This window comes from Pleurodeles waltl, chromosome 8 (assembly GCF_031143425.1).
Source record: "Pleurodeles waltl isolate 20211129_DDA chromosome 8, aPleWal1.hap1.20221129, whole genome shotgun sequence".
Lineage (NCBI taxonomy): Eukaryota > Metazoa > Chordata > Amphibia > Caudata > Salamandridae > Pleurodeles > Pleurodeles waltl.
Window position 1 is genome coordinate 453,656,167 of NC_090447.1, and position 23,445 is coordinate 453,679,611.

Here is a 23,445-nt window from a genome sequence, read left to right on the forward strand (position 1 = left end):
GGACACAAAAACCACAGCCAACATGATGCTGGAGGGACAAATCTAAATGGGGCCAGCCTTCTGACATGATGAGCGAACAATTTTGTGTCAGCTCACTGGTCATTAATGCTGAGCTCTTCCTGTCAGAAATACAGTGGCTTCCCAACCTCTAACTGAGGTAGATGGGACACCTGCTGTTTTTAGTGGCTGCCCTCTTACTGCTCACCTCTAAATGAGGCTTTTAGACCAAAGCTGGTTCGAGAGCTGGATAACAAGTTTGGTTTTAGATAGCCTTTTTCAAAATCAAGTGATGCGTCAATTTCTCATTTCTGTTTTCACACTTTCTCTCGTACATTCCCGGGAAACAGGCTGTTAGCTGACAAATTATCGATTACAGAGGAAGCATATCTGCTATGGAAGAACACATATAGACACTTCAATTACATATAGGGAAATTCAGCAATAAATGTTTTTTTATTATTCTCTTCAAAATATTCTCCACTCATTATCAGGAGACATACTGTGTGATAAAGGTGAAAAGTACATACAAGTGAAATGGTAAACTAGAAACATAGAAAACAATAATACAACGGCAGGCAAAGTTCTTTCTGTCCACCATTTTCCAAACCTGCTTATGCCACGCCCCCACACAATCTGTAACTTTCCATTAGTTCCACAGAAGTATGGCTTCAGTTTGTGGGTCCTCAATATTTTTTGATGCATTTGTTGTTTTTATAGAAATTCCGGGCGGGTATATAGAATCAATGGAATTCAGAAACCAAGGAACAGAAATACATAAAATAGATGCTTTTCAAAACCACTAGAGCCAACAAATTAGTTTCTCCTCCATTTTGACTGCTGCCTCTCTCCGCTTTCTTAACTGTGCACTCTGGATGAATATCTTTGAATATAGGTACAATGCTCATGTGAAAATAAATCTGCAAGTTCTCTTCCAAAACCATGGTAAAACACGTTACAGTATAGTACTGTGGGTGTTTAAATCTATAAATGTAATTTTGTGGCTGAGTTTGGGAACGGTGGTGGATTGATTGATGAATATGAAAAGGGTTTGGTTGCATATCAGTCATTGCGATGCCGCTTCTCTATTCTTGAAATGCATCATTGTTCAAAGCTGAATTAATAGTTCTTCAAAGTCCTGTTTATTTGCACACTGTGACTATGTAAGGAGGGCAGTACTCCGAACCCAGTGAAGTCCTTGCCTCGTGTATTGAACCAGGTGTTCCATGCTGCTGTGTAAGGTGACAGGCCCCATTAAAGAATCAAGGTCATTGAAGAAATCTGTGGACCAAAAAGATCAATTATTGCTTCAGATTAAGATTTTAACAACATAATTTTAAAACAAAGTCATACACTATCTACTGGAGCCTAAACAGTGTTTGGATGTCACTCCAGCAACGAGTCTAGATATCAACTTCCGACTGAAAATTAATCAAGGCTCCGGCTCATCAATTCAGCTGAACACCAAAATATCTAGATTTACGTTATTGTGAGATAAACTAGCTCGTCAAACTTGCAGTGCTTAATTTATAAGACTGAAATAAGTGAAAGGGCCCAAGATTCTGCAGCTTCTAAGGCATTTTACAAGAAGTTTACGACGGGACATGGGCGATGCTGTTGCTGATATTCAGATTGCAGTGAGGAGAGGGACAGTAGGGTTATGTTCTTTATGAATCATCTACAGTATTTACCACAACACCGCTATGTACTTCTTTTAACAATAGTAAGAAATCTATTTCAGAGAGATTTGTTAAACCTCCTTTTATTGTTTCATTAATGTGGTGTACATTTAATGACACACAGTCGTTCATATGATAAATATTCCTGTAGAGACAGTATACATAAACGTTATGGAAATTGTGTTCTTCTATCATAAACAAACATTTAAGTAACTAAGCTATCATACAGACATGTATTTCCCGGGTTTTTATCAGGAACTCTTTTACGGTAAGGGTCTTGTTATTAGTATTTGAGTAGGTTGTTAGGGCTGCAGGTGTCCAGGGGGAATGCCAAACTGTGTTTATCACTTCAGGTTGGTGGAGGGGTTCAACTCCCGTAGTGTCTTGGCTATTTTCTGTGAACTCAGTAGAAGTCTCATTATTGGGTGGTTGGAATATTAAGTCAAGTTTTTGGTCACTTACTCCCACATATCAGAAAGAGGTAGTCTGCCTTTTCTTGTAATAGTGACGTTTGGCCTAGCCCAATATTCCACTTCTGTTTGCCATCTAAGGTAGGTAGAGCCTGATCTCGCCTTCCATGACCTACCATTCTGCTTTCTAGCCAGTGCGAGGTCTATCAGTTTAGTGTCTGTTGTTTTTTGGCTTTCTGTTGAATAAACCCACCCAGCAGACACATCTCAGGTGTCACCTCTATTTCTCTATCAAGAGTCTCACCAAGTGTCTGACGATATGTGCCCAATAGACTTGTTTCAATGGGAAATTCCATTCCATATGAAAAAAAAACTGCTGACCACAACATGCATCAAGGACACAGTCTTGGATCCTCGCCATAGATGTTCTTTATTTTCCTTGGGGAGAGATATGCTTGATGCAGGAAACTTGACACGACTTAAAGTGCTGCAGAGTCTATTTTGGTTTCCAATGCTTCTTTAGAAGCAGTAATTGCAACCAGTATCTTATTGAGATGCAGTTGCAGTAGCTTGAGGACCACAGTGTGCTCTGGTGAGGTGGTCTCCCCTTTCTCAGTATCAGTCCTTTTGTCTCCTGCTCCCTCCTGGCAGTCTAACTCTTTTGCTTGAGTTTAACCATATTGCGGGACGGACTGCACACTTAGTGGCGTAACAAAGGCCCCTGCAGCCCCACGGTGTTGTGGGAGGGGGGGGGGAACCGAGCTCTAGGGGGCCCCTCAGCACAGTACACCCTGTGCCACCCAGCCACTTGCCATCTGTGACTTTCTGCTCCCCGGCTGTTGGCTCCGTTATGCAATCACCAGCTGTCTGAGTTGAGTGTTTCCTAGCAGCTCCCGGAAAAAAGCCCCCTAGGCTCTCACCTCTTTCGTTGTCACCACCATCTTATAGCTCCAAGGATGGCCTTCAGTGACTTTGTTCTCTGTCTAGCAACTGCCAGGGATCACTACAGGTTTCTTCCCCAGCTACGCTGGAGGGACTTCAATAGCTGATCCATGTAGTGTATGCCGTGGGTCAAGATGGATGATCAAGAGTTTGGGAGGGCCTGAAGGCACCCAATCTTTTTAGCATGCCACGAGATTAGTGAGACCTACTCTCCTGTCAATACCAAACCCTAAACCAAAAATGAACCTACGTAATCAACTGAAGCTTCAAACAATCTCTATTTTTAAATAATGTACATGATAAGGCACGGTTTTATTTCAGCTACTGACATTTGCATTGTTTGCGAGAACTGCTCACTATCTTTTGGGCCAGGAAATTGTCCACTGTCATGACATTGCTATCAGGCTTGCGATCCCTAATTATAGTTTCTCTTCTGCATATTGTCTAGGAAGGGCCTTATTCCGACCTTTTCAAATCAAAGCAAACTGTTTAGGGCATCAGAGTTATTAGAGTGAATACTGGCTCATGTTATGTGGCATGTATGAGTGAAGTGCTTGAGAGAAATATAGAAAGTGGCCAGTATTTTTGTTCACATTTTTAATGTCTTTGACATTTGAGCATAAGACATTTCAGAGTTACTGTTAATATTTGTGTTGGAGCTCTTAATGACTATTTTAGATTTTTTGTGAAATGCTATATGTTAAAAGTGGTATGTAAAAATAGAAAAACGTAATAGGATGTTACACCTCAATTTGCCACTGCATAGTACAGAAGTTACCACGAGATAGTTGAAACCATATGAAACCAGTAGGTGACAAATGTTACCCACCTATATTTTCTTTGGTGAGATTGTCTGCAATCTCCCAGTAGTCGTAGCTGTGCAAGATGCTGTTGGTGATGCTGACATGATTGGCCGCCATCTGGTGGACCCGCTGAGGGATACTGATGATGGATGTGGGGGAGGGAGCCCTGGTACTAGAGACGGTATCTTGAGAGCCGCTTGAACCAATTGGAGAAGGGCTTGGAGATAGGGGTGATGGAGTGCCCGTACTTCTGCAAAAAAAAAAAGAAAAAAACAGATACATCACAAATGGGTCAGCAGTCACATAGGCAAATTGTGCTTCTCTTTCTTTTTGGAGCTGATGACCCCTGTATTTCGAAAAATATGCCATTATCTAAGTGAACAAAATATGATATACATGAATTTTTTAGGAGTATTCTAAGAGGCCTTGTTCCCAGAAGTTGAAAGGATGATAAGGATCTAGTGAACATGGAGGTGATTTTCTCATTGCAGAGGGTTTTCATGACTTTTTCTACACCCATTATGACATGGAGAATATGAATTTCCATTACTTTTGCATACAAAATGAGCAGCAGTAAATCAATCTTGATTCATTTTTCATATGTTAAACATGAGACTACATATCGGGTGAAATCAGTTACCTCTGTTCTATATTATGCCCTAAAGGACGTAGTGTGCGATTTACAAAGTGTTTATGCAGTTGCAAAACCTGCGTTTCGCAAAATCCCCTTGCTTCGCGACCATGAAAGAAGAAATCACAATGTACTAAAGGTATTTTATAGCAGAAAAAGTCTATTAATTTATTTTGCCGCACACCTAATCGCAAAGAGCTGGATGTGTGAAAGCATAAGAATTTGATAAATATGATGCTGAAGGATATACACTTTGATGTAGAGTTATAGTAAAATGGAAGTGACCATAACTTCGAGATATAGGAAGAGTGATCTATACTATTCTTTTTTAACTTTCAGCATACGCACTTTGAGATGCGGTTGTGATAACAAGGGGATAAATGTGACTATGCATCATGAGATGATGGATCTATAATTGAATTTCAAACACAGCACTTTTGAGGAAATGAATTGTTAATATGAGAGAAACTGCAGTTTTTAGACCTGGAATTGAAGACCCGGCATATATGACAAAATGAATTGATGCACCTAAGATAAGATCTGAGTAGCATGATGTGACTCTGAATATTATGACATTGAGATTTTGTCATAATTATGACGTAATCATAAATATGATGTTACAAAATGTTGTTACAAAATGATACAATGATTTCACCCACACTTAAACGTATGGGATCGAGCCACACAATGAAAAATGGAATGTTTGATAAGGAGACATTGGATCTATGCTTCAATGATGCACATGCCACTTTAGGAAAATAACCTGGTACCGACTGCATTTCTGGTCAGTTCAGTAGATGAAAGTAAAATAACTTTATGCATCTGTTATTATAAATACGAATTATGAACACTGCTGGTCTACTATGCACATCACCTGAAATTATGGCTATATCTATACAATATGAATTGTGAGTTTTAATGATATATTGCATTTTATTTATTGATTTTTATTAAGAATATGAAACATAATCATGATTATGATATTGTTTCCTGGTGTAAATAATGTTATTTAGGAAGTTTTAAAAATAGGCTTATTTTACACGAGATACAAATGGCGACTGTTTTTCTCTAGTTGCTATTAGAAGGGTGGCAGTACAATCATTAGAAGTGATAAGTAGTGAGAAAGGAATTTTTCTTCTTTATGAAGAGGCTTATTGGATGTTTGTTGTTGAATAATTGAAGGCATTCTGCTGAAATGAGTCAGCCATATTTTCTGTGGTCCCACCTGTTTCGTTATAATGATCTTCGGCACAATAAAAATATATTTAGTGAATTAGGATCTGCGTGCCACTATTTTCTTCTTTTTCCCAGTGAGGACGAAAGAAGTATGTGTAAGGTAATAGCTATATATATGTATATACACACACATGTATGTGTCTTTGTGTGTGAAGAGAGTTTCACACACAAAGCCTGAATAATCAATCCACATATCACCTTTTGCTGTTTTAATGTGATGAGCCCCTTGCAACGCGTATGCCCCGACATAGTTCATATGCTCTCTGTGTCATCAGATCCAAGCTGCATCTCAGCGAGGAGGCCCAACACAAGATTGCTTGTGTTTCCATTCAGATAAGACCTGGCTGTTCAGGCTAAACTTTGCTTTACTGGAGCAAGACCACAACTGATTTGCTTATGGTTGCATTTTGTCTGTCGCATTTTGATGCTTTAACACCATGTATCGGCAGCCAAGCCACATCTTGTAGGACCTGCGGCCATCTTGCAGTCAGACTGTCTCATCAACCACACTTGATTTCTGACAGGCCAAACCGAGAAGTAGCACCACTAGACCTATCAGATTTTGGCTGTTAGAAACTGCAGCTTTTATGCACCCTCTCCCCCCAAGAGGCTATGCACAGCACCTCCACGATCCCATTATCTTGCATAATACAGATCATGTCTGCAGGAAGCAAGCCAGCAAGGCTTCAGTGCCCAAAATCCCGTGGGTTACTATTAAACCAGCCACGGGTGGCCAGACTCATTTCATGAGACATGACGATTCCTTGGGATCAGACAAGCCAGTGCAGCCTAACAGCTGCAATCCCTCTTGTGTGGCCAAGCAGGGATGCGTAGAGTTTCCTCAGCTCCCTACTAGCTGGGTAGGGAGCTGAAAAGGGACTGGCCTGTAAATTGAACTTTTGATGTATGTGCCTGTGCCTCGGACAAATTACTTTGGAAGCTAATCACCGACATATAAACATCTCCACAAAATCCTGTGGGCTGACCCATAACAGGAAGGATGCATTACAGAAGTCTATGGCTGAAGAGGGCTGACACAAACAAGTCAGTAGCTCAAGTGGCCTGCCCCGAAGCATCTTTCTTCTCTATTGTACTGTCGTTGCGTTGAAAGAGGGTTGTATAGCCAGACCTAATGAAGACATACATTTTATGGGATAAGTGGAACTTGACTGTTTGCATGATAGTACTGAGAGATACTTACTCATATCAGGGCATCTGTATAAAGTGGGAGTGAACGTTTTCTAAATGAAGGTAAGTGCATCAATACAGTGTATTTTCTAATAACAATAACGCTCAGTTTTGGACAACAGCTGAGTCTTACTTTCCACTGGAACCCCAAGATGAAGGCGCTTTGGCAGCTTTTGCTGAGCTCTGCAGGATATAAAAAACAACAGTTGAGTCACAGATATAAAATTAAAAATGGCACTATATTTGCAATAGGCTTTTTAATGTTATTTTTATTCTTCTTTACTAACACATTCTTCTTGTTTTACACCCTGTAGACCCACCCACACACAGGGTTGGGTTCGGAGTGTTGCAAGTTGTTTTTCTTTGAAGAAGCATTTTTAAATCATGGGATAGAGTGACTCCTCCTTTTCGGTGATATTGTGCACGGGCAATCAACTCCTTTGTTAGAATGTTTTCCCGCAGGCGGGTGAAAAACAGGAGTGCAGAGGAAGTATAAAGAGATGTCCATGCAAAGGTAATTATATACGTACAACTATATACAAGTATAAATGTAACTGAAACGGCAACAGGCTTCTGGGGGGAAGGGAGGGTGCGTCTGCATCTACAGCACTACAAGCCACGAACAGATGCTTACTGGGTAAGTAACATTTTCATTTCAATGGCATGTGTGGCTGTAGATACACATGCTCTGCACAGACTGTAAAGCACTCCCTCCATGAAAGAGGTGTCTAACCTGTGGGAATTGCCGGTGACTGGAAAAGTGTTCTTAGTACTGCTTGGCCTACATTGGCCTGCTGACATGCAAATAAGTCCACACAATAATTTTTGGAAATGTATGTGGTGTAGACCATGTAGCTGCCTTAGAAAATGTCAGCTATGGGTATGTTTCCAAGGGAAGCCATAGTTGCTCCCTTCTTCCTGGTAGAGTGGGCCTCGGAGTGACAGGAAGCTGTCTTTTTGCTTTGGCATAACAAGTCTGTATATAGTTTACTATCCATCAAACTATGCTGTTTTTGGATATTGGATTGCCTTTGTGAGGTAATGAAAAAGCTACAAAGAGCTGTTTAATTTTCCTAAAGTCTTTAGTTCTGGCAATATAAAACATCACTGCACGATTAACATCTAAAGTGTGGAGGGCTCTTTCCGCAATTGACTCAGGCTGCGGAAAGAAGTCTGGTAGTTCAATGGATTGGTTGATATGGAACTGGGAAGCCACTTCAGGCAGGTTGGCAGTAACATACAAAACATTTCCATTTTCCAGCATAACACGCTCCGATTGTAAGTCTACAAGCTTCCTTGAGAATGTCCATACATTCCACAGACAATCCTAAGTAACCACGCTCTATGACTTCAGGAGCCATATCACAAGGTTGAGTGACATGGGGTCTGTATGTCTGATCTGTCCCTGATTTTTAGTGAGAAGGTGAGGACTGTTAGGGAACTTCTTGTGAGAAACTACTGAGAGATCCAGAAGTGAGAAGAACCATGGCTGACACACCGAAGTGGGAGATGTAAGGATCATGGTGAGAGATGTCAGCCCAGAAACGGAATGAGAGGGAGAGGTGGAAAAGCATAATCAAATATCCCTGACCGGTTTATCCATGGAGCGTTGGCCCTGAATAGAGGGTGTGGGTACCTGGAGGCGAAGCTTGGGCATTTTGCATTTTCTGCTATGTTGAAAAGGTCTATCTGAGGAATTCCCTACTTTAGGAAATATTTTTGAAGGAGTCGTTAGTGGAGTTCCTATTTGTGGACTTGTTGCTGCATCCTGCTGAGCAGGTCTGCAAAGTTGTTGTCCGTTCCTGGAAGATACTCTGCCACGAGGTAAATGAGGAAGGTGGAAAGCTGACTTCCATATTGTCTGAGAGAGTTGTGACAACTGGGACGACCATGCCCCCCCTTGTTTCTGTAGATAATACATGGCTGTCATGTTGCTCATGCGGATCAAGACTACCTTGTGAAAGAGGTGATAAAGAAATGCTTTCAGGGCTAGAAATATTGCCTGAAGCTCGAGGTAATTGATATGTAGGGATTGGTCACTGAGATCCCAAAGGCCCTGTACTGTGCGGTCTTGAAGGTGAGCGCCCCGACCTCATCAGTGACGCATCTGTGGTCAGAATGACCTGAGGCACAAGATCCAGAAAAGACCGCCCTTTCAACAGGTTGGTGGTGTTCCACAATTGCAGAGAGCAGTGGATATGGCGGTTTAACATCACTACTTCTTCCAGGTGACCCTGTGACTGAGAACACTGATGAGACAGACACTGCTTTAGGGAACGCATGTAGAGTCTGGCATGGAGAACGATGGCCAAGTAGGAGTCCGTCATCCCTAACAGGTGCATAACAGTCCTGACTGTGTATGTGCAATTTTCTTGAAACTGGGGAAGAAGAGACAAAAAATTGTGAACCTGAGCTGGATTGGGGTATGCTATCCCTAATTATGCATTGAGAATAGCTCTCAGATAGAGTTGTATTTGAAGAGGTTGGAGGTGGGATTTGAGAAAGCTGAGTATGAATCCCAATGTGTGCAAAAGGTACACATGTGAAAGTGTTCTGATAGAATGTCGTTTTTAAGGGTCTGAGATCCAGAATAGACTGAGACAGCATCCTTTTGGGGATGAGGAAGTAAAGGGAGTATACGCCTGTTCCCTTCTGTTGTAATGGAACAGGATCTATGGTCCCTTTGAGAAAAAGGGAGTGTACCTCTTGTTTGAGAAGGGTGAGGTGTTTGTGGGGTGGCCTGTGAGCATGAGGGGGAATGTTTGGAGGGGTGGTAATGAGCTCCAGACAGTAACAATGCTGGATAATGGAAAGGATCCATTAGTCCGAGGTGATGTTGACCCATTCTACATGACAATTTTGAAGTCGTCCCCCGACAGGTGTGGAGTGGAGGGTGTGGAGTCATAGGTAGTCACTGTTTTGATGTGGAGGTACAGTTGCGGGTGGTGGTGCTCTTACCTCTGCCTCGGTTGTTACTGCCTCTGTAGGCTCTCCTGAAGACACCTTGAGAGACTGAGGTTGAAGGCTGTCAGGACTGGGGGGGGGGGGGGGTAGTGGCCTCTGAGGTTATTGATTTGTAACCACCTCTAAACGCGGGGTGACAAAAGTGCCTCTTTGTGAGCGGGACTGAAGAGCACCCACGGCGTTTGCGGTGTCTGTATCTTTTTTCAACTTCTCAAGTGTGGAGCCCACCTGAGGTCCGAAAAGATGCTCCTTGTTGAAGGGCATATTGAGTACCGCTTACTGGACCTCTGGTTTGGAGCCAGAGCATTGAAGCAAGGTGTGTCTCCTTACTAGGATACTGGTGTTTATACCACGTGCAGCTGTGTCTGCGCATCCAGGAGACAGTGGATGGAATGAATAGTGATCGGTTGCCCCTCTGCAGCCAATCTGTTGTCCTCCTTTGCAGTGCTCATCTGGGAGATTTTGGAGGAGCTCCTCCATTTCAACCCAGTGAGCCTGATTGTATCTTGCTAGCAAGGTCTGTGAATTGGCAATGTGCCAATGATTGGCTGCCTGTGCAGCCACCCTTTTGCCAGCAGCATCCAGTTTTTTATTCTCCTTGTCTGAGGGCAGAGAGTCCCCTGTTGTCTGACTACTGGCCTGTTTCATGCAGTGGTGACCACTATGGAGCATGGCGGGACCTGAGATCTGGTAAATGGTGGATCAGAGGAAGCAGATTTATACTTTTTGTCTACTCTAGGGATGATAACCCTAGAGTAGACTGGTTCTTTAAAAATGTTGTCTGTGTGACAAATCATGCCAGGGAGCATGGGGAGGAACTGGATATCCCTATGTGTGGATGTTAGTGTATCAAAAAAAGAAGCCCTGCTCAATGGGGACCCTGTGCAGCTCAACATTATAGAAGGGGGCTGCCCGACCTGGTAGGATGTAGTATCCTCTGGTGGGGAGGGTCTTGCAGGGTACAAATCTGGGTCTGTACTTATCATGGGATCAGGATCATATGTGTCCCATGGATCTGGGTCCCGCTGTGTCCCACCCAAATCTTCTCCTATAAAGGGGAACCCTAAGGTGTCAGATCTCCTGCAGTAGGAGAGAAAGGTGAATGAGGAGGGGAGTAGGAGCAGGGAACAGAGGTGGCGGAGAAGGTGGATAAGCTGGAGGAGGGGGAAGAGGAGAAGGCTTGAGAGAAGCGGAGGTAGCCTTGTCCTTAGTAACCTTCTTTGGTGGTGGTGAAGTGTCCAAGTCTCTTGGAAGAACAGTTTTCTCTGAATGTGACGGGTGCGGAAAGTAATAATGTACCCTGTACCCTTCTGGATATGGAGGTGGTGCTGTAGAGCGTCCATAGTTTCCAACATAGGCTCAACTGGTGATATTGTAGGTGAAGACTGGCTGGAGTCTTTGTGCTCTGAAGGAGTTGGCTCCCTTGTTTTCGGCACCAACAGTGTCCTTTTGTTAGCACCAAAGCAGAAGTGGACGCTGATCAGGTTGGAGCTGAAGTACTCTGTGCCGGAGTCCGAATTTTGATGGCTCCGACCGAGGAGGTGGAGGTCGATGCTGAAGTCGGTGTTGTGGTCTTGGCCATCTGTGGAGCTGAGCTAGAGGTTGGGGCAGCTGAAGGAGATTTTCAGGTGGGCAAGAGGGGCCAAGGTATTCAAGGGTTGCGCTGATGTCACCTCATGGCTTTTGATATCTGACTGGATGTCGGATTCAGAGTTCTGGATGGAGAAGGCCTCCTCTTGTTCCAGCTCCTCCTGGCTGTGCCCCTCCCCAAAGATGTCTTGAGTGTCGTCTGGAGTCTTGTGCACCATCTCCAACTGACGAGTGCTTCTATTACAAAGGGTCTTCTTTGACTGGAGGGGTATGCAGGCATCACAGGTAGCTTCCTGGTGATCGAGGCCGAGGCACATCAGATGTTGGTCGGTGTGGGGGAATTTCAAGTGGCACTGAGGAGAGAAGCAAAATGGCATCTGTTCCATCAGTTCAGCATATTCATTGGTGCAGTGTGGTGAGGTAGGCCTGAAACGGGTAAGGTCTGCAGCAAACATAGAAAGATTGTTTATGTGCAGGAAGATATCCCTTCCTGTACATCAACAATCATCCCTTTAATGCAGACACCCTTGCACCATGACACACAGGTGCCTGCATTGGCACAAGGCAGCAGTTTGTGAGCCAGCACAGACGAAAGTACAGGGATGCATCACATCCCTGTAAATATGACGCATCCCTGCACTTTCAAAATGATGCAGAGCAGCAAACTGGCTTCCAGCTCCATGCTGCGTCATTTCTTCATAAATTAGCCTTTTAATTTGGAAGGTTCCGCCTTAAACCTTGATTTAGAATATGAAAAGTTACATGTTGGTATAAAGATCTGTTTACAGGCATTGCAGGCCTAACATCTGCATTGGAAGAGCCAAATCTGACTCATGGACTACTACTGCCTAGGTGTATAGGAGGAGCCTGCTGTCAGAACTCTGGTGACTTTATAAAAGGACTTCAAGAAAAGGAGACCTTCAAGTCTGGGTTCAACTCAAGCCGTTGCTACGGTGCAGGAGAGTGCCTAGGAAGGTACAACCCCTTCTCAGCTTGCAATATGGCACCTAGCTTTGTGTAACCCAGTTGCATGACTTCTGACCAGCATGCATAGTCATCCCGACTGTGTGCTCAGTATTTGATGGTCCAAAGATCATCCAGTGAGCCAACAGCTGTTGTCAAGACAAATTGCCTATTCAACAGTGCTGGTAGGCATAGACTAGATACAAAGTGAGTAGGGCAGGGATTAGCCATCCGCCATGTGGGATCCAGATAGGATTTTAAGACCTAGTGCAAACATTGTAGATGTTAGAGTAGACAATTTGTGAAGTTGTTTATGTAATGAAACTCATAAGGCTAAATGTCATTTCCCATGACTTACAAGAGTATTAAGTACAGGTTAATGTGATAATGCCCAAGTTCATGATTTTAAGCTATTCTTTGAGCCCAGTATCAGCTTCATCTTCCTGTCACATTGCTCACATTCAGGGGAGGCTGGTACCCTTAAAATGTGGTGGGGCAGACGAAGTGCCCCACCACTTTCCCAAAAATAAAATAAAACACCCCCTCCCTCCAATAATCCTTAATAAAACACCCGCTCCCTTAAAAGCCCAAGATAAAATGCCTCCTACCCCATAATAAAAGAACCCATCCTTCCAAAACCCCAGAGCAAAAGTACTATGATAAATTTAAATAAAAGGTACTTACCGACAGGAGCACGTCCTCCTCGGTGCTCTGCAAACTGCTGTCTGCTGTGGAGCTCCCTTGACCAATCCAGACACTGCTTTCATGCTGTTAACAAGCATGAGAGAAGTGCCCGGACTGGATGGAGTCGGCTGGCTAGATGTTCTTTCAGGCCCTGGAAGCCTGTGCCACTCACCTGTCTTAAGACAACTCAGTGGAGTGTTTCGAAGTGTGCATGTCACTTTGGCCAGCGGAAAACAGCCAGCCAAAGTGATATGCGCACTTTGAAGCATCCAGCCAGCCTCTGCCAATCAGCAGCAGAGGACACGTCTCCATGTCTTTTGCATCAGGGGCACTGCAGCATGCACATCAGGGAAAAAAAATAAAATGTCAATAAAATCATTTAATTGCCATTTTATGTTTTTCACTCGTAGCTCACAGTGGGTGGGGAGTGATGCTCCCCCGCCCTCATGGAGAAACTGCTGCTGATCACACTGCCAAAATCCCTGCATCAGCTTCGCTCATGGAGTTGGGACAATCAGTTAAAAAAACTGTTTCTCAGATGCTGCAGGTCATTCCTATCAGTGCACAGGGCTCGCTGGCATAGTGGAAACCATGCTCACTTTACCTCTGATATACATTTACATCTAAATTATCTCTTACCTTGATTATCATTCTGTCACAATCGTTCTGCGACAACCACACCAAGATTGTCAAAAATTATTATATTTGTATACCTAATCAAAATACTACATTACCTTAAAATAATCGATAAGTGCTTTTGAATACTTCACAGCATGATGTCTTTTAAGCCGGAACATCCTCCAGTATAGAAGAGCCAGGCATCGGTAACTATAAAAGAAGTTAGGAATAAAAGATTTGAGAAAATAGGAAAACAATAAACATAAAACATGAAACTGAAATAGTTATTACTTAAATGACATCAAAGCAATTTTATGACCATAGGAGGTACACCGTCAATAATAAAAGCCTGAAAAACAGCTCTCGTGTCATCATGGCTGCAAGATTTATGTTCATTATGAATTTCATTTTGCGGGAACAAGAATGATGAAAATGCTTGAATCCATGTGAACCACTGGTAGATACTCTGTGCCAAAAGAAAGCACAGCTATAGCAGCAGTCTATCTACAGTGACCAGTACCAGTATGTTGTGCAGAGTCAAGACATGAAACTAAAATAGAAATACCCTGCTTTAGATAGTTTTAAAGAGTACCCACACACAGGCAGCACTCTGCTGGGCTATATAGAAAATGCTTTATGTTTGGAAAGCTCTGTTGTGTACAGACTAGAGAGGGCCCAATATTTAATTCAATCTTTGTTCAATACAGTCTAGAGGAAAGCCTTCAAGAGTGAACTTGATTCTCTACAGTCTAGAAGAGGTCACTGAAAAGAATAGCCAAAAAAATCAGGCACCCTTCAATCCCTGTTTTAATACTGCACAATCAGTTGTGCACTGTGACGTAAAATGTCATACCCCCTGACATGTCACTGGATACTACTGCTTTGTACAATATTGGAAGTGATAACATAGTCCGAAATACCCCACTAATCCATTGGAAAGAAGTTATAGAAAATAACTGGGCTGCAATTTGAACCTGACACTTTCTACTACCTTTTTGACAAGAAGGCAAACGGCCAAAATGAAAGAAGGGAAATGTACAGAGCACACTCTGCCTTCTCAAGACAATGACAGACCACCAGAAGGCTCAGGTTCTTAACCATCCTGCCTTGCGAAGGGTCGTTAGCACATGTTTGTCCACCTCTAAAGGGCATTGAAATTATTTTCTCATTTTCTGAGGAAAGTCCTGCTAGGCTATGCTGACCTCAGCCCCAAATGTTCCTTTTTTCAATGTCTCATAGCTCTAAGGGAGAACTCACCCTGACCACTTCACAGGGCAGCCTCCCACCTATACGTTTGCTAAGGATGTTCATGACACTCCCAGGGGCAGCGGTCTGCACTGGAGGGAGTGGCTGTGCCCTAACAGAAGGTAAAGAGATGGCTGCAAACAACAATGGCATGCAGGAGCTCACCGTGAACGAGAGGAAGCTGCTAAACCTCGCGGTGCATCTTATGATCTTTAGGGCAGGAATCGATGGAGGTACACACAAAGGCCCATATTTATACTTTTTGATGCACATCAGCGCCAGGGCAGATTTGCGTCAAAAAGTTTACCGCCGGCTAACGCCATTCCAACGTGCCAGCCGGATGCCTTATTTATGGAATGACGTTGGCCAGTGCTGCGGCCTGGTTAGCGTAAAAATAAATTACTCTAACTGGGCAGCGGAGGCGAAGGGAAGACTGGGGGTTGTGCGTCAAAGAATGGTGCAAGTCAGGTCAGAGTCAAAAATATTGACTCTAACCTAACTTGACACACAACCCCTATGGAAATGACTCCTGTCTTAGCAAAGACAGGAGTCATGCCTCCTTGCCCAATGGCCATGCCCAGGGGACTTCTGTCCCCTGGGCATGGCCATTGGGCACAGTGGCATGTAGTGAGGCCCAAGTTAGGTCCCCCAATGCCACTTTAAAAAAAAATATATATATATATATACATACCTGTACTCACCATGGATGGGTCCCCCCATCCATGGGTGTCCTCCAGGGGTGGGCTAGGGTGGCAGGGGGTGTCCCTGGGTGCAGAGAAGGGCACCTGTGGACTGCTTCCATGGTCTCCCACCATGGAAATGAGCCCAAAGGTCCCTTAACATCTGCCCTGACCCAGGTGTTAAAAAACGGCGCAAATCCGGCTGGGCGCCATGTTTTAAGGCCCGCATCCTACTGTGCGTCATTTTGACGCCAGAGGATAAATATAGCGCACAGGTGTTTGAGTCATTTTTTGGACGGGAATGCCTACCTTGCATGTCATTAACGCAAGGCGGTTTCATGCATCCAGAAAATGACGCACACTGAGATATTTTGATGTTAGCGGGGTCTAGCGTCAAAGTATAAATATGGTGTTAGTTTTGCGCCAAAGTTGCGTTAAAAAAATGATGCAAATCCGGCGCAAGAAGAGTATAAATATGGACCAAAGTGAGTTAGAGTACAAGTTTATCTTGCCTTCCAAATGGGCTCATAATGAGACACATTCGCTAAGGGGTTAGTTTAAGAAAATGTGCAAGGGTATCCAGTAGAAGCAAAACTAGCAATCTATATCGAAGAGCATCTGAAAAGTGAAAAATGAAACAAGATCAGAGAAATACTGTAGAGGGAAAAGAGCACTCAAGCAAACTGAAAATCGTTTCTTTTCTGTGTCTGCTTCAAAATCTACTACTCCTATATGTGCTTGTCTTTGATTCCCTTTTCCACCTCAGCAAGAAACGTCAGCATTGTCTTTGATTTACCAGTGAAAATGTCTCTAACTTCCAGATGTTATTATGACTTGCTGTTTCTACTTGTACAACGTGTAAAATGAAACCTTTTTGTCTTTTTCTTCTGTGAAATTAGTTTCGCTTTCTTAGTTTTTTTTTCTAACATTAACTATTGCTATGCAGCACTGCAGATGTTGATGTCCCGCCTGCTTTCCTCTTCTGATTATGTCTTTGGTGGGTGGAACGTACTGCCTCTTCTGCAGCCCGAGTGTGTGGAGGTCTCTGTTGGCGCACGTGGGTCACCACCTTCTCTTAACAGACCTACCTCTCAGCGGCTGGCTCTCAGATGAAGTCCTCTCCTCTGACTGATTTCTTTTTTGGTGGTTTCCCTCACGACATGTGCACAGCGTCTCCAGCAAACTGGACTTCCTCCTTCCCAGCATTCCTCTGCAGAGGCTGATGGGAAGGTATTTTCTCTCTAGTCCAAGATGGTTACCATTTTTTTACTTTCTAGGGGAACCACCTCAAGTCAAGATGAAAGACAGCTGGTTCTGACATCATTTCCTGCTTCCAGCCTATAAAAAGGTAGTGGGCCTTCTACTTCTTGCTTTGCAGCATTTTGAGCAGTTCTTTGTCGTGCTTTCTTGTGCCCGACCTTTTTCTTGGGTTATTCCATGGAGATATTCAGTCCTGCCTCCTGATTTCCCTTCTTCTCTCTACTCAGGTTCCTTCTTTGCTCTCCAGATTCTGCCCCATGAATCCTGTTGGTGATTCTGGATGTTAATCGGGTTCATCACCTCCTTCTCAAGCTGACTAGTCCCTCTGGCCAGCTCCTACTGGAACACACCTTCTACTAGGTATTACCTAGAGTCAGCAGCAACATGGCTACTGGAAGGGGTCATCTTTACCTCTAGCAAACTAAGACTATGAAGAGCTAGAAATCCAGACCAAGAAGCAGCCTAGGAGACTCCATCAGGCATCAGCCCTGTCACAATTGCTCTTCTCTCTACACTTGCCTTTCCCCATATCTGGGTGTTCCTTTTAAAAGTTTTAAGAATTTGTGTGTCTTTTCTTGTCCCTCAACTATCAAACCAACACCTTTCTATATCTGCTCAACTTTGCTGACATGCTCCCTCTCATCTTAATTTGGACTCTGTTTCTATACATTGTTTTTAAATGTCTACACTCTCTTGCTCTCTTACTCTGTTGCTGCCCACTACGTATGCTCACTGGTATCTTTCTATACCCCTCCTTGTTCCCTTCGCTCTGCTTTCCTGCTTTGCATGTGTGCACCTGTCCCCCACTCTCCCTCCTTTAACTTCTAATTATTTGCTTCACTGCCTCCCAAGTTGAGAAGAAGCTGCTAAGGAAACCTCTCTTACTGACATCCCATCAAGTATGACCTCATATCTCCATTGTTATATTTTTCTCTCTAGTACTGTACCGTTTGTTTTTGTTAGTTACTTTAGCTAAGACAGTTTTTTTCTACAGAACATGAGTCATGATCTGTAGGAAATGTTGATGCATGACAGTTGTTTGCTCATGTTAACACCAAGTTGTGGAGGTCGAACAGGAATGTGTACAAAGACATGATATGGATAGGGTTTGCACAGGTTGCCAAGAGAGGGTCTTGCTCAAGGATTTGAGATGAGCCAAGAAGCATAATCTGAAATGCCATTCCTTTTGCCCCTACATACGATCTGGAGGTATGTTTTACTCCAGAACATTTGGCATGGATATCAGAGATTGAGACTGTTGTCTTTCCATTTGTGTTTATCGTTATATTGACAACAGACCAGGGTCTCCATGGTATGATACATAAGATTTGAAGGGAGTTTTGTATGCATAAATTAGAAGACAAATTATCGTACCTTACAGTCTCATCAATAGCAAAACATAAGGATATAGTAAGGTGAAACTATTTCCTGTCAAGTTAAGAAGCCATCACAGAAAATAAGTTAGCTAGGAAGAAGTTTGGTGTCAACATATTATTCACATGAAGGCCCTACTTACATTTTGACTAAGTGATCATACCGTCGTTGATGAAAATGCAGGCTTTGACGTTGCAGTGCATTTCCACATAAAACTACGGCACACTTTTGCAGAACAATGTCCCAGAGAGGCTTTTGACTGTTTAGAATATAGGATGGAGGAATGTGCAGAAGGGTCAACTAGAAGATATCATCCAACCACAGGAAGTGGGAGTAAGAAAATGTCTGCCTGAGTCCAGATGACAGAATGCATCAGGACATGTGTGACTGGCCAGGAGGAAAGGAGGGTGTGTGCGAGACTTTCTGGTAAGAGAGATCAGGAAGGATGAGCTTGTCTGCTGAGAGGCAACCAAGAATGCAGCTATAGCTTCTGTGCATGCATGCCAGGCTCCACGCCTACTTTGGGACAGGCTGCATACAGGGGACTTTAAGATCTTTTCTAGTACCTTTCCCCAAATCCTAATCTGATGGCCAATTCATTCCGCAATCCTGATTGCTATCATCACAAAAGAATTCTGGTGAGGAAGAGTAAATAGACTACATGTTTGGATCACCACACCAGGGCTACCATGCCACTGCGTGGGACAGGGTACACATGGTAGATCACTAGCTTTGTATGGATTAGACACTGGATCCATATGGTTAGGAAAATACTTTCTATATATAGCTGGGAGGTCTTTTTGAGGGAATTTCCAACCCAAACTGTACTTCCTTCTCAGAATTGAGTGAGAGAGCACCACCATTATAATTATCCACCGGTCCAGGCCCTCGATTTCTCAAACTATCCCTAGCCTATCTAGAGTGATTTGCATTGTAAGTTAGGATGTCATTTTCAGAGACAACACGTGTGAATATAGAGATTAGGCACTGGGAAGGTCACTTCTGTCAACATTACAGGTTAATTTACTCATATCTCTTCTTTCTTGTCCCTTGTTGAATTTCAAATCAATTGCACAAAGGTTCAAATTATAAAGCCATCCAACAGAAGCTGGTTGGGAAGTGGAATACTTCTGCTAGACAAAAACAATAGCCAGACAATAAAATAATACATAATAAAGAGTTCAAAAGCCGCTACAAATCACACTTCCTTATAGTCAAATAACATATTCACAAATTAATATACCAATAACAGATGTCATGTAATCTTGAGTGCACAAAGCAGGCTCTATGATGCCAAATAGGTGATTCATACAGCTGCTTATGTACAGGGAATGTGGCTAGTCGACCCTGGTGTAGGTCACTAAGTCAGTACAACAGAAAAAGTAATCTGGCATGGCCTGATATGCTCTGTGCTGAAAGTAGGAAGGGTAGCCTTAGTAATTCAGCTTAAACTCTAAAAATGCTGACACACTTCCTGTATTATGCAACACAATCTAAAAACAGGTCGCAATGACACAGAATATTACCTGACAAACAGTAACAAAAGAGCAAATCTGCTCTTGTAACTTGTGAACATGCCTTAAAATGTTGTAAAATGTCATTTTGTGTCATAGAAAACGTTCAGATAACACATTTGGGGTCATATTTATGAGCCCCTAGTGCCACTGGAGCGTCACTTCTCATGACACTCCGGTGGCAAGATGCCCTGCGCTATATTTACAAGGTGGCATGACGTCACTTTTTGTGGCTTAACCCCACCTTGTAAATACAGCCCCTTCACACGCAGCCCTTTGCGTGCCACAGCAACACCTGTTGCATTTTGAAGTTGCCTCAGATTTACGAGTTTTCGTAAACCTGAGGCAGCAGGCAAAATCTAATGGCACTACAGGGGTGGCGTTAGCAAGGCGCAACGAGGAGGAATACTTTTATTTCTCCTCGTTTTTTGCTTTTTCTGTGTGTGCTACATTCTGCAGCCATGCATAGAAAGAGCAATTGCTAGACATGATTGTTTATAGGCGGGAGGGTGTCCCTTCCTACACATAAACAATAATTTCAAAATTATGCTTTGGCACTTCTATGTGCTGCATTCTGCAACACACACAGAAGTGCCAAATCACCCTTAGTGATTGTTTATGTGCAGGAAGGGACACCTTCCCACACATAAACAATCAAACCGCTCAATGCAGACATCCTTGCATGATGGTGCAAGGATGCATGCATTGGCGCTAGGCAGCTCAATTTAGCGCCAGTGCAGAGGCCAACACAGGGGTGTGCTGTATTCAATTCAATACTGTGTATCCCTGCATTGTGAAAATGCTGGAGTGCTGCCCTGCCAATTTTGGCACAGGGTTGCGCTTTGTCATTTTCTGTAAATATGGGCCTTTGTGTCATATTATAATTTCTACAGTGCTGATTTTGCACAGTCATTCAGCTTTGCTAATACTCGTTCTCCGTGTTTTGAGAGTTCAGTACAATGTATGGTTCTGAGAACTGACTCCAACTGCAAAGCAGACAGTAAACATTGCCAGGGTGATGGCCGGGAGGGGCCCAGCACTGCCTGTGCCAAGTGCATAGGCAGTGCAGGGGCACCCCTGGGACCACCTGCACCCGTTCTCTGCCAGTCTTTTCATGGCAGTGCTACTGCCATGAAATGGCTGGTGGAGAACGAGAATGTAATCCCCAGGGCAGCGCTGCCATGGCAGATTAGGACCGACACCTACCGCAGACCAGCGGGATTCCTGATGGTGCTGGCGGTTCCACTGCGGCCCAACTGCCAGGGTCAAAATATGCCACTCGGACCACCACATTGGCGGCGGTCCGACAAACATTCGCGAGTCTGACTGCCAGACTCGTAATGAGGGCCTATGTGACTTGTACAAGGATACGAGGAGTTTCTTTTTTGAAAAGTGGCTAGGAAATAAAATCTGGCATTACAAACCATAATGCTGCAAGCTGCTTCTCTTGCGGCGTGGCGCTGGAACCTGAGCGGGACTTAAGCCTCATGGCATACCTTTACAAGGAGAATAAGAAAGTGAAATCAAATGAATAGGAGTCACTTTATGAGATATGCAAAACGATACAAATGTTCAGTTTCTCTTCATTTGTTATAAATATTTAATCACTTGCTCTGCTCCTAAGAATATATTATTACCACAGTAGTTCCAGGAGACTCATTAATCAAAACGGATTTAAATAAAATAAAATAAGGCACCAACACACAGTATAATGAAAAAACAATATAATTATGCAGAAATCACTTAAAAACCTTTAGAAAATGGCCCCACAGAACCATGCTAACATACAAATGTACATAACCAACAGTGTTTGGACTCAGAAGCGATCGATACAGAATTCAAACAATAAAGACCACATTAAGTCGATGCAAACAAAAACCGCTAATTGCTCATATCTAATCAGCTTCAAAAAGCGTCCACGGCGTTTCAACGCCTGGCTGTTTTAAAGGGTCATCATCAGGACATATACCGAATGGAACACATATGATAATATTCGGTCCAACAAATCAATCCTGTAAGGAAATGCCTCCTTGGCATGGTTACCCCCTGACTTTTTGCCTTTGCTGATGCTATGTTTTGAATTGAAAGTGTGGTGAGGCCTGCTAACCAGGCCCCAGCACCAGTGTTCTTTCCCTAACCTGTACTTTTGATTCCACAATTGGCACACCCTGGCATCCAGGTAAGTCCCTTGTAACTGGTACCCCTGGTACCAAGGGCCCTGATGCCAGGGAAGGTCTCTAAGGGCTGCAGCATATCTTATGCCACCCTGGGGACCCCTCACTCAGCACAGACACACTGCTTGCCAGCTTGTGTGTGCTGGTGAAAACAAAATGAGTAAGTCGACATGGCACTCCCCTCAGGGTGCCATGCCAACCTCACACTGCCTATGCAGTATAGATAAGTCACCCCTCTAGTAGGCCTTACAGCCCTAAGGCAGGGTGCACTATACCATAGGTGAGGGCACCAGTGCATGAGTACTGTGCCCCTACAGTGTCTAAGCCAAACCTTAGACATTGTAAGTGCAGGGTAGCCATAAGAGTATATGGTCTGGGAGTCTGTCAAACACGGACTCCACAGCACCATAATGGCTACACTGAAAACTGGGAAGTTTGGTATCAAACTTCTCAGCACAATAAATGCACACTGATGCCAGTGTACATTTTATTGTGAAATACACCCCAGAGGGCACCTTAGAGGTGCCCCCTGAAACCTTAACCGACTATCTGTGTAGGCTGACTGGTTCCAGCAGCCTGCCACAACCGAGACATGTTGCTGGCCCCATGGGGAGAGTGCCTTTGTCACTCTGAGGCCAGTAACAAAGCCTGCACTGGGTGCAGATGCTAACACCTCCCCCAGGCAGGAGCTGTAACACCTGGCGGTGAGCCTCAAAGGCTTACCCCCTTTGTTCCAGCACCACAGGGCACTCCAGCTAGTGGAGTTGCCCACCCCCTCCGTTCACGGCCCCACTTTTGGCGGCAAGGCCGGAGGAGATAATGAGAATAACAAGGAGGAGTCACTGGCCAGTCAGGACAGCCCCTAAGGTGTCCTGAGCTGAAGTGACTCTAACTTTTAGTAATCCTCCATCTTGCAGATGGAGGATTCCCCCAATAGGGATAGGAATGTGACCCCCTCCCCTTGGGAGGAGGCACAAAGAGGGTGTACCCACCCTCAGGGCTAGTAGCCATTGGCTACTAACCCCCCAGATCTAAACACGCCCTTAAATTTAGTATTTAAGGGCTCCCCTGAACCTAAGAATTTAGATTCCTGAAACTACAAGAAGAAGAGGACTGCTGAGCTAAAAGATCCCTGCAGAAGAAGAAAAGAAGACACCAACTGCTTTGGCCCCAGTCCTGCCAGCCTGTCTCCTGCCTTCTAAAGAACCCTGCTCCAGCGACGCTTTCCCCAGGACCAGCGACCTCTGAATCCTCAGAGGACTGCCCTGCTTCAAGAAAGACTAGAAACTCCCGAGGACAGCGGACCTGCTCCAAAAAGACTGCAACTTTGTTACAGAGGAGCAGATTTAAAGACCCCTGCAATCCCCGCAAGAAGCGTGAGACTTGCAACACTGCACCCGGCGACCCCGACTCGACTGGTGGAGAAACAACACCTCAGGGAGGACCCTCTGGCGACTCCAAGACTGTGAGTAACCAAAGTTGTCCCCCCTAAG

The 23,445-nt window shown here is 44.0% G+C and overlaps 1 protein-coding gene across 1 annotated transcript in view; it reads right to left on the reverse strand.

Annotated features, from left to right (window-relative positions):
- Nucleotides 1-434: 434 nt before the first annotated feature.
- AFF3 (ALF transcription elongation factor 3) overlaps nucleotides 435-23,445 on the reverse strand; it is a 2,012,018-nt gene continuing 1,989,007 nt past the window's right edge. The window contains exons 17-21 of the mRNA XM_069204392.1: nucleotides 21,203-21,274; nucleotides 13,822-13,915; nucleotides 7,020-7,069; nucleotides 3,858-4,081; nucleotides 435-1,278 (exon numbers count right to left, since the gene is read on the reverse strand). Of these exons, the coding sequence (XP_069060493.1) occupies nucleotides 1,157-1,278; nucleotides 3,858-4,081; nucleotides 7,020-7,069; nucleotides 13,822-13,915; nucleotides 21,203-21,274 (562 nt within the window). The 3' untranslated portion in view covers nucleotides 435-1,156. The remainder of the gene's footprint in view (nucleotides 1,279-3,857; nucleotides 4,082-7,019; nucleotides 7,070-13,821; nucleotides 13,916-21,202; nucleotides 21,275-23,445) is intronic.